The 12,126-nt window shown below is 38.2% G+C and overlaps 2 protein-coding genes across 3 annotated transcripts in view; both read right to left on the reverse strand.

The window, feature by feature from the left end:
• The window catches only part of mtcl2 (microtubule crosslinking factor 2), a 53,228-nt gene extending 44,856 nt beyond the window's left edge, over positions 1-8,372 (reverse strand). For both annotated transcript variants that reach the window (XM_079803571.1, XM_079803570.1), the window contains exons 1-2: positions 7,284-8,372; positions 4,272-4,496 (exon numbers count right to left, since the gene is read on the reverse strand). In XM_079803571.1, the coding sequence (XP_079659697.1) occupies positions 4,272-4,496; positions 7,284-8,129 (1,071 nt within the window). In that variant the 5' untranslated portion in view covers positions 8,130-8,372. The remainder of the gene's footprint in view (positions 1-4,271; positions 4,497-7,283) is intronic.
• The window catches only part of tcea2 (transcription elongation factor A (SII), 2), a 774,534-nt gene that overhangs the window by 494,230 nt on the left and 268,178 nt on the right, over positions 1-12,126 (reverse strand). The window lies entirely within an intron of this gene.

The following is a 12,126-nucleotide window of genomic DNA, read 5'->3' on the forward strand; positions in this document are numbered from 1 at the left end:
GCAACAACAATAGATGGCCGAGTTGACGAGTCCTTTTGTGAGGAGGTAGAAGAATACCTGCAACTCTGGACATTTTTATCGCTCATAATTGGAGTCTACTTTAAAAGACTATTCGTTTTGCTGCATGTATACACTATGCATTTGCGTCAAAACAAGTATACTTTGGAATTTAGCTTAGCTCTCAGATGTTTAATCTAGAAATGAAAATAGAAGCAAATTAGACAGTTTTTGATATGTAAATTAAACTAGCAGAGCTCAGATAATTTGGTCTGGGATAAATCTGACTTTATGGAGATGACTTACACAAACATCCTCTATTACAATAATCGTTGATTATTATACATTTTTGATGTGCTAGATTATCTGAATTTAAGGAATAAAAGAGATCTTATTCATGAGTTTTGTTTCCTACAGCTGAAATCATTGTCTCTGTTTCTCAGCTGTTGTTTTGCATGAGCACATGCTTGGAGAAGCTCAGATGGCTAACAGAGGGAAAGAGGAAGCTACAGGGTTCTCCAAACCCTATTTAATAAAGCCAGAGCAGCTGATGAGAAGGTGTGGGGCTGTTTTCCATCCTTCCCCTGACAGATCTGGGAGACGTTGCTCTCATTGGATGAGAAATGAGGCCAGTGCTTCAGAGAGCAGGAAATGGTGCAGGGATCTTACAAACATTCAAATCCTCCATCAACCCTTTTCACCCCTACCCCCTCCTGACCATGACATCATCCCCTCCCCCTCGGTCTCGAGAGACCAGAGCAAGATGGGAAAAATCTGAACATGGGAAACTCTTTTATGACAGAGTAAGTCCAAGGGGAAAAAAACATTTGTCTTGCACAGCCTCTTGGTCAGAATATCATTGACCTCTGAATGAGGTTTATTCATTTGGAAAGTACCGAACAACAACAGATAAGTGGGTCATGTGCGTTAACATCTAAAGTGTCACAAAAATCACGGTTTTTACTTAACATATAGAACATAATTAGTAATGTATTGATAGTCTTGGCAATTAATAAATGTTGTGTAAAAGAATTTCATTTCAATTCAGTATTTATGATAATTACATGGCTCTCCACAATGGCATCATTCTGGGGCAGTGGATTTCACATAATACAATATTTTAAAATCAAATTAGTATTTTTGGTCCAAGTACTTATATATTTAGTAAGTAAGCCAGATAACAGGCAGGATAATGTATAGTGAATCGGTCTAAATTAAATAAACCATGACTGGGTGATATGCTCAACATCATGGTCTCTTTATAACAATGTACAAAACAATCAGCCTAGAAACAACATGAACATTGAGGTCATTTTCACTACAAGCGACAACTGAGACAAAGATGGCAGCAGTTGTGTTTGCATGAAACGAGTGAGAGCATTGGTGCGAAACAAGAGACTAAATGTTTTCATGGACGATGGTGAATATTAGGAAGTATCTGACTGCTGAATGCCATGATTGACCAATCAGTCATGAGTATATTGGTTTTATAAAGGCCATCAGCCACTGTACAATCTTAACTAAATACTGTAGCACGTGTTACACAACCATTCAAAGTACTGGTTGTAGCATAAGCCTGTAAGCGTACAAGAAAACCTGAGTTAGCACTTAGACTAACTTAGACGCTTTGTTGCTGTGCTAAGCTGAACTTAAAGAAACATTGTTCTTCCTCCTCAAAGCATAGTGTGTTTGTCACAGTGGTGGCAATGGCGGATTTCAACCAGTTGAATGCACAAGCGCTGTGAAGATCAGTGTAATTTGACCTGGCTGTGCCGGTAGCGTGGGGAGACAATTGACCCTGTGTTAGGAGACTCCTGTCAGCAGTTAAAGAATTCAGCAGAGGCTGAGATGTTTTCCTGCAGACACCATCCCCCTCGCCTTGCCTCATCGATTGTGTGTTACAGCTTCTGATCCTTACCAGCTGTGTCCTGAGTGGTAAAACTTAAGTATGTGACAATGTCACTTGTTAAAGACCGCCATAGTCAGTCTCAGTAGCACAAAGAGCCACAGCATTTGCTTGGCAGAGGAAACCACTCTCCCTCCTTTTCCTTCCCTCTGTTACTGTATACAAATCAGCCATGTAAAAGACGAATACGGACAGTGAGGCAGTGCCGATGGGAATGACATCATGGTTATTTCTCTTCCCTCTGACAGACCAGAGAAAGGAAGTATTGTGTCCACAGCCATGTGAAACAGTTGCCTTCTTGGTGCATGACATGCAGGCTAAAGCATGATCTGAAGATGTTTACATCAGTGGATATTTATATAAGATTCACTTCTGGGATTCAGAGGCCTCTTGTGAAAAATAACAAAGAATATGCTTAAGTGCAAACTGACTGTAATGATTTCAGACACTTAATTGCATGTTATTTTTTACAATTAAATGAAAGTGTATTAAAGTTCAAATTTATATTCAATGCAATTAGTTTCACAATTACTTCTGTTGTCCTTGAAATGGACTTACTAAATGTACAAGCATTTAAGGTTAACTAAAATCTACTTTAATGTCACTTTTATTGAAACGTATTTGTCATGTGTTTAAATATATTTGTAATTACACATTTGTAGTGATGAGGTTGCAATTTAGTACATTTCAAATATATCAATTTTTTTATATTAACAACTGTATTGTGTTTGAATAACACTACAGAAGAAATTACAGTCAAGTACTTAAAAGGGCCACTGAAGTGCCTTGCAACGTGCAGCATTATTCAGCGTGTTGATGTAGTTCCACTGAAACAGGAAGACAAGACGGGACATCTCATATCCCCTATATAGTGCGCTATGTGCCATTCACCATGTAGAAAATAGTAAATGTGTGAACAAGTGACCGATTTTAGCTGCAGCTTCACCGTCTATTTATAATGTACAGGGCGGGACGGTTCAGATTCTAAAAGAGCATTTGATCGGACAGAAAATCTGATGAGAAGCTGAAGTGCAGAGTGATGTCATCAAAATCATCCATATTTTTTGTCATTGTTTTGGAGAAACAAGGCTAATATATTTATACTAAAAGCCAAAAAACTTCAATTTTGATTTCATGGGGACTTTAAATGTGCTTTAGTATGTTAATCAATGCATCAAATTAAGTGTACTATAAAACATGACAAAATATTATTAAAACAATTATTTAAATTAGTGCAACGTTATTATAAAATGCGGACTCTCTTTAAAAGGGTTCTATAATGCCACTTTTTACAAGATGTAAAATAAGTTTAGCTCAAAATTATATTTTTCAAAAGATTTTTTTTTGTATAGCATGTTAAAATTGTCACTTTTTGAAGGTGAGCAAAAATGTAGCATTTTTGTGTGTCCCTTTAAATGCAAATGAGCTGCTGGGCGGAGCTTCAAGATCTTGTGTTAGCACCTTGGAGTACCTCACGCAGACACACACTGAAATTGTCCGAAAAATGCTTAGCCTTTTTATGTTCAAACCGGAGTCGGACCATGATGGAGAGACTCATGTAGAACAACATGTAGAATGCAACAGGACATTTCTGAATGGTTAGTTGATGAATTTATGTAGATGATGTGGAGTTAACTATCTTCAAGTCGTTGATTAGCATATTCGGTCATGATAATCTATAAATCGCTCGTGTGGGAACTGTTGTAAGATGCCTTCAGAGCCAGAGAATATTTGCTGCATGAAGATAGAACAGGTATAGTTCAGTTTAATTGCGATTATAATTTATGTTGTCTTGCTTTTATGACATGCTATTGCATTTGTGTTAGGTGCTGTAGTGCAATAAATGTAAAAAGACGGATGCGACAGCTTGAGCAGACTCACAAATGTGCGACAACAACTCTTCCTCTTCTCTAAAGCAGCTCAACATGGCCTCATCCCTTTTTTGTGTGTTCCCGGGTTAGTGATGTCACTAACCCTTGAATAAGCTCATTGTAGTCCCTACCAGCCGTTTGTTGTAGTCCTTAAAAAGTGATTTCTTTAAAAGAAAATGTCCCTTTGCTTTGAACTTTAAGCGTCGTAACTTTGCAGATGTTGTTTATGCTCAAACAGCAACATTACACACTAACTAAAGTTAAAAAAGATAAATCATAATCAACAAGTACAGTTTCTTTAAAACATACTGTTAAGATTTGAAGTGCACAACAAATACAATGAAGCACCCTTCTTTTTCACAAGGGGTAGTTCAAACGCAAACTCTTCTTAAAGACCAAGCAATCACTTTCAAATATGTTTGGCAGGTTTTATCTGTAATAAATAACGTAAACAATCTTCACACCATTTTAATTACGTCACACAGTGTCGCTCTCACCTTGACATCTTGCTCCAGTGTGCGGATAAGCTCCCCGTCCACTTGTCCGGTCTGGGCCACGCGGATACTGCGTCTCTCTGCCTTCTTGAGGCGGTACTGCAGGATGCGGCAGGTCTTGTTGGCCTGATCCAGCTGCTGTCTGAGCTCCTGGAGCTGATAAACATCCTCCTCCATGTACATGTCCCTCATCTCCAGCATCTCAGAGCGGAGCTCCTCCATTTCATCCTGATATACATACAAACAATGTATCATTTTAGAAATGACAATGCATTTTGCTAACTTTTTCTAAAAACGTACTATACATTTAGGTTTAGGTGATAGATCTGCCTAGGTAAGTCTGGCACCCCTTTAAAAACTGCACATGATGCCCCTGACCTAGGATCAAGGTTGGTGTGAAAACCAATATGAATGCATCAAATTCATTATGCTGCATTATGATTTTCCTCGAGACCATAGAGTTGCATAATAGCTTTCAAAGCACATGGCTCTGAACCCAAATAAACTATACGTCAAACGGGTAAAAGAGGCGGATAAATGCGGTGGGCCACCGCGTGCTGTCACACATTTCCAGTGAATATGGGTCAACTACTGCAGCGCGCGTCACGTGCTCAGCGCGCGGATAAACAATGGAGTGAAAAGTGGGCGCGGGCGCAGTGGCTGCTGCAGCATCTGTACAAACAGCTGCAATATTCAAGCAACACGAGTGCAAGAGCGTACAACTAGCATTTTATAATGATGTTATATTAGGCTATGCCAAATGAAATAGATCTGATTTCGTCATGGTCTTCTGATAGTTTATGAAAACCGAGATTACAAAGGAATCACTGTTTCGCTCATACATAGGCTAACGACTCATAGTAATTCTGTAGAACAGACATCCCCATCCAATAGTGCACAGGGATATTAAATATATGCCTTGTAACATGAATGAATTGAGTATTTCCAGTTGTAGGGGGAACAACACAGGCATGTCTGGCTTAGCCTATCATTATGTCTGTGTTCCAATGGCAGCCTACTGGTGACCCTACAAAAATGTGCCATTGCAACTAGTTTCCACCAAAATACTGCAGTTACTATACATTTATTGTGACAACTTACACGTTTTCATCATTATAAAAAGCATCTAGGGTTCCAGACATTTATCATCTCAATTTCTGTCATTTCTACTCAGTTTTATGAATTTCTGAATTTGATTTTCTTGATTCAGCATTCAGTTCTGTGTTAAGCCTATTCATTTACCACTTGTATATGATTATTATTATTATTTTTTTAATTAACACAGTAATTTAACATTTTAATTACAGTCGTAATCATGATCATAAAAAATCTTGTATAGGTCACTTATATTGCATTAAAGGTTCACTGTTAGAACTGTAGGCTACACTTTGGGGGGGGAATGAAATTCTTCAAATGTTTAGAAAAAAAGCCCAATTTTAGTTTTCGCAGGTTATTTGGAGGTTTAGATGTTGCATTGTATGTTCTTGAGATCGGTGTTCTGGTTTTTTGGCACAACAACAGTTTTTTTAAAGGTGTAACCTTTAACCTGAGTGTAGCAACTTTGACATTTTGGTGGAAACAGTGGTTACCATTAGGGCTGTGCAATTAATCGAATTTCGATTTCGATTTCGATTTTGCCTCCCAACGATCACCAAAATAGTACAATCGAGAAAAAACGATTATTTTGCCTTGCGTTCTGAATGAAACGCGCACGCGCACATCCGCCCCTCCCGAACCCACAAATCTCTCTCAGGTCGTGAGATGTGCATATCATCCGCTGGAATTTAAAAACTCGGCGCGAGTAAAGATGGCAGAAGGAGGGCAGTTACAGCAGCGTTTGGTGAGCAAAAAAGGCAAAACCAACTCCGTTGTCTGGGAACAGTTTGGCTTCGAGGAATCAGACGACGAGCAGAAACATGCTAAGATTTGCTACATGGTAGTGGCTGCAACGCAAGGGAACACCACGAATTTGTTTAACCACTTGAAAATTAAACAGAGTGACCTATGACAATCTAATAAAGAAACAAAAACTGACGAGAGCAGGGGAGCCGTGTAAACGTCCTTTTTTTCCTTCATATTTTTCAAATAATTCTCTCTTTGTAAACTTTGTTCAATGCATGCGAGATTGCGAGTGCTGCCATATTTTCGAATATGACCAGTCGTTTTCACCGTCATCACCCGGGTTTAGTGCTTTAGGGTTTAGCTTTAGAATGAGAAGCCGCGCGCGCTGTGAGGAAATGTGTCTCTGTGCGTTTATCCGAGAGCGCGCGCACGTCTCTCAGCGCGCAAATATAGAGTTCTCTTTCAAGTCTTGCTCTTGAACGGATAAACTCACACAAAACGTATGTCAACATGTCCATCTTGATGAGTATCTTAGCAGACATAGTCTGTATATGCCTTAAGTGAACTTTATACAGTCGATAAAGAAGACGCGAGGTCTTAAAGGGGCAGTAGCCTTTACTGCTGTCTGTTTAATGTCAAACAACAAAAGACAAGGACATCACCGCTCTTGATTGAATAGCTTTTGTAAGTTTAATAGGATTAATCTTTAATTTATGCACTCAAATATGCAATGTTTGTTATTTGTTATTTTACATTTGATACATTTCTGTACCTGAAAACTAATGTTAGACGTACATGAAAAGCATAGCCGAACCATATTGTTGATCTTATTTATTTGTGGTTATCATTTTTACGTGAATACTTTTATACTTTGATTCGAATATATGTTATATTATTTATTTTAATAGTTCAAAAAGTACAACAAATGTTACAATTTCAATTGAATTGTTGAAAGGTGTATTTTTAATAAATACAACACATTCCCAAAGTCATGTGAAATAATCGTGTTACATAATCGTGTTACATAATCGTGATTTCAATATTGACCAAAATAATCGTGATTATGATTTTTTCCATAATCGAGCAGCCCTAGTTACCATGTATGGTCCCATATGACACTTCTGCTTTGATGTTTGATTTTACAATAATAAAATAATATAATCATTATCTTACCTTTAAATAATCATTTTCCGACCTGAGTTCCTCTATTTCCCTGATTAATTCCTCATGCATCCCGTCCATTAACTCCTCAGTCAGGTCCGAAAACGCTAGGGATGTGCTGGCGAGCATCCTGCTGTCGAAGGAGGTGAGGGAGCGCTCGTCGCCGGGAGAGACGCTCCCCTCTGCGGTCTCCAATCCCAGCGAGAGTCGGTCTTTCTCCGCGCTGGTCTTGGTTTGACCACTCTTGTCCAATAGTCCATGTTCTGCTGCCGGTTTATCGCCGTCGATCCCCCCGCGGCTGCTGGTCTCGGTGTCACTGCTGAGCGCGTCTGTGGAGACCTTATTCTCCTCGGATGCGCAGTCGGAGAGCTCGGAACTGCTGTCGGTGGGCGAGAGTTTCCCCGTGGCGCAGCCTGAGTCCTTGCTTAAATCATCCGATCCGATGCTGGCGTCCGAAACTTTTCTTCGTCCGCTTTTATTGGACTTAGAGCTGCTCTTCTGAGCACCGGCCGCGGATAGCGCGGGCTTGCCGGTCGGTTTGCTCTTCTCTGTTTTTGTTTCTTTCCCGGTAACCGGGCTACGTCTGGACACGCGGCCGCCTAAATGTATGGCCCCCGGTTTAACGCTCAGAGTCGGCGTGCCGATACCTCCGCGGATTTTAGTGAGGGACCACCCGGGCACATCTTTGGGTCTTGCTGGAGACGGTGCCCGGTGTATTTTCTTTTTCTCGTTAACTTGTGGCGGCTGCGCAGGCGGCTCCTGTTCGCCGGTGCTGCTCTCCATTTTCTGCTTTTGCCTCTTCTCCTTCGACGAGACAAAATGCGTCGGGGAACCGGTGTCAACCTTTGTCTTGGTCATTCATTCCGTTTACAAGACACGAATGAAGCTGAAATGTACCTCCTCTCCCCAAAAAACAGAAGTTGGAACTGGCAAATGCTTCACACCCGAGCAGCCGACATCAAAACCATAGGAAATACAAAAGAAAATGTGATTGCTTGGATTGAGATTCTTCAGTTGTCTTTTATTTACCACGCCTGCAAGATATTCTCCCGTGCGCGTCCTCAGTTGTGAACCGCGGCTGCTCTTCTGCTGAGTGTTAGTGAGGTTTCTTTCTCTCTCCCCGCCCAGATAGCGGCTCTGACCGTGACGAACGGATCACGGAGAGCCTCGCGCGCACACTCTTCATTTCACTAACGATTCGAACGGGTGTTTTCCAAACAGCAACCTATATACTCATATTGTGAACTATAGTTCTCTGCGCTATTCACTGATTCTGCAGCGTAAAACACACACCGACCATTGAATAACTCTTATGAGTCGACTCTTTTCAGTGAATCATTAAGATACGAGGCAGAAAGAGTTGTCCGATTCCCGCTCGAATGGCTTTTATGAGTCGACTCTCTTTAGTGAATCTTGAATTGACAGCGCGCGACCATATTCCCAAACAAATTACTATTATTATGAGACAGATTTTTTTAAAGATTTAATGATTTTTTTTAATGATTTCTCTCTAGAAATAAAATAGGCTAGTATTGAGTCAATTTTTATAAGCTTTAGTTGTATGGGTTCTTTTAATCTTTAATTGTCTCATTTCTATGTAGTTTCAGCTATTTATTCTGCCTTGGCTGATTCAGAAGAGACCACTATAACCGTCATATTTTTGACACCGAATATTCCTCGTATAGGTTGATTTTCCAGTCTTTGCTACCAAAAACTTCATAATTTCCATCATTACTGCCTAAGAGGAAATAAAGGATAAATAACAGCATATTTATCACATTGACCTCTTGACCCCAGTATATTGGGTAGCCTAATTTCTTACAATGGGAACTTCTCTGACACTGATTTCTGATGAATACCACTTTTTTGAACTATGAAATAGTTTTTTTTTTTAAAAGTCCACTACTTACTCTGTTTTATTTCGCAAAATGTAATAATTTTGGCTCTTAATTGTATTAATCTTAGTGTGGTTTTATTGCATTTATTCTTTAATAAGTGTTTCAAAACAAACATGTATGTCATTAGTTATTTTGACTCAAAAATATTATATTTACTTGTGACACCTAGCCCTGATCTTTTCTTCTGTGCTGAATACTGCTTGTCTAGCAGTGGAATGGGAGGCTGGATGATGAGGCAGGAATGTGAGCGCAGGTCACATGCACCATAATTATTCTGTAATGATTGCTTTATACAGAGACTGTGCTCCTGGCTTAACACTAGAGCCTTATTAAGGGCCCCTTCTGGGACCCTCACACAGGTGGCGCTCCCCAAACTTCACGTAAACACACATGGGTTTACCCACAAGACTAGAGCACCCTGCTGGAGACAGGACAGGGGAGCTGGTTGAGATCTGTGCTAACTGAGGCGTTCTCAATGCCACATGAAAGAAGGGGATTTGTCCCAATCCTCAAGAGTCTTTGAGACCGAGAGGCATACACCTGTGTACATGCAGTGTTTTCTTTTTATGCAAGGTATTATGCTTTTGTAGTTTTAGTTATCAAATAGAGCAAATTATATTGTAAAATCTGTGGGATAGATCCTCCAAGAAGAGCAAAACAAAGCACATCAAGGCACATGATGCCATTATTTGCTGCTGTAAAACATATTTATAGTAGTGATAAATAAGACTTTCTCGGATAATGGAAAATAGACTGCATTTGTTTCCTGTAAGACAGCAATTATCTGTGCAGTGTTGAGACGTTTAGGGATTGTGTTACTGTTATGACTGTAATGGCTGTCAGCAGCCTTGCCACACTAGACTGAGGAATGCAAAACCCACAGGGACTCGGAGACACAGAAAATATCTGCTGCTGGATATCACATATTCTATTTCACGGTGGGCTTAATTAATGTAAAACAGTATTTTAGTCGCCTGTCCTATATACGTGGCCTAAATATCTGTGATAATGATACTAACAGGATTCCCCGCTGTTGTTGCTCGGTCTCTGAGGAGGGAGAGCGTGTGAGGACTGGGACCCCGCAGTCCTCTCGTCTCCAAGTAATGGTTGTGGTGGCGACAATGACGAAAATGGATTCATAAATCCTAATAGGTTTTGTCTGATGAGAAATGCAGTAAGTATACTTTAAGAAAGAAAATGGTTTAGCATTGCTATTGTTTTTTATTACTATTGTTATTATATTATTATTGATATTAGTATTGCAACTGTACTGTCAATACAAAATATTATAATCACCATATATAGTATTACTATTATTACTGTTGCTATTATTATTGATATAAATGCTGTTATTATTATTGTTTTTTTTTCTGTCAACTTTAAAAAAAAGATATATATTTTTTTATTATGTATTATATATATATATATATATATATATATATATATATATATATATATATATATATCATTATTATCAATATTATCTATTATTATTATTGATATTACTGTTGCCGTCAACACAACTTATCACCATCTTTAGTATCATTATTGTATTATTACTGTTATTATTATTACTGATATTACTGTTGTCACAATCACAAAATATTATCATTTATTATTATACATGCTATTACTATTTAAATACTTCCACTATTACTATTATTATCTGTCATTTCTGCTTATTTTTCATTGCTGTTTTATTGTTGTTTTTGTGTTTTGTTGTTGTGTTCTGTGTTCACCCTATGGTGTAAGTTTTGCACTCCTAAATAAAAAAAAATAAAAAAAGAAAGAAAATGGTTCTTTAAAATAATCACAATTATTTTTTACTTAATTTAATTTTAATGTAATAATTATTTTAACTAAATAAGTAAAGAAATAAAAAAAATTAATTGAAGAACAAACCCATATCATTACAACTGCCAATTGAATAAATACAATAAAATATTAAAATAAATACATAAATAAATATAAAAAATAAATAAATAAAGATGAAAACCTACAAAAATGTCCATGTTTTCTTTGTTGTAATTATTGTTACATATGTTAGATAAACCTAGTAATATAATATATAAGAAATTGATCAAACAAAGAAATTAAAGACTTTTAGGCCCTGTTTTTATCACAGAAGCTTTGAATTTGATGGATGTGTAGGACCAGTTTCACTGATGTTTCTGGGTAGAAGGATATAGCCTAGGTTCTAATAAAACACGTTTCTTTGCTTTTTCTATGTCATAGATATTAATGTTCAGTGTACATACAGCAATTATATCTTAATTATATCACAAGGGTGGTTCTTATAACATGATCTGTGTCAAAGATACGAGCTCAATACACAGAATCAACAGATCTTCTGTGTGTTAATTGAACCACTAGCGCCATCGTATGGTCACAATAGGCAAGCACAGCGTGATTATCACTTCGAAGGTTGAAGCAGTGGCAGAGGACAATAAAAAACAAGACCTTAACAAAGAAATGACCTTAGCCTTATACCATAAAATGTATTGTATGTTTTGTCATTATTTATTTATTTATTTTATTACATCGGCAGTTGTAATGATATGGGCTTGTTCTTCAATTTTCTAGTTTGTTTTTTACTTATTTAGCCAATCATGTTTTACGTTTGCTTCCAGGCTTCAGGTTACTTTTGTCTGAGCGTGATATAAAGATTCATTTTACACAAACTGAGCCAGACTCATGCATCAGTGATGAGAGGGCAGTTCTTTCAATGCAAGCAGAAACAAAGCCATGCTGTAGAGGGTCTGTGGGTGTAATTGGCGTGTGTAATGCTGGATGAAAGAGTCCCTTTTACTGTAGTCAAGCCCCAGTCTTTAGTCCTCTGAGATCTGTTGGAACAACACTGCAGGAATTGTACAGACAAATCGGCAGGATGGTTTTTGATGAAAGATTTATAATTTGCCTCTACTGTACACCACTATGATGTATTGCTGACAGCTGAT

This window comes from Gobio gobio (genome assembly GCF_949357685.1).
Source record: "Gobio gobio genome assembly, chromosome: 21".
In the NCBI taxonomy this organism is placed as follows: domain Eukaryota; kingdom Metazoa; phylum Chordata; class Actinopteri; order Cypriniformes; family Gobionidae; genus Gobio; species Gobio gobio.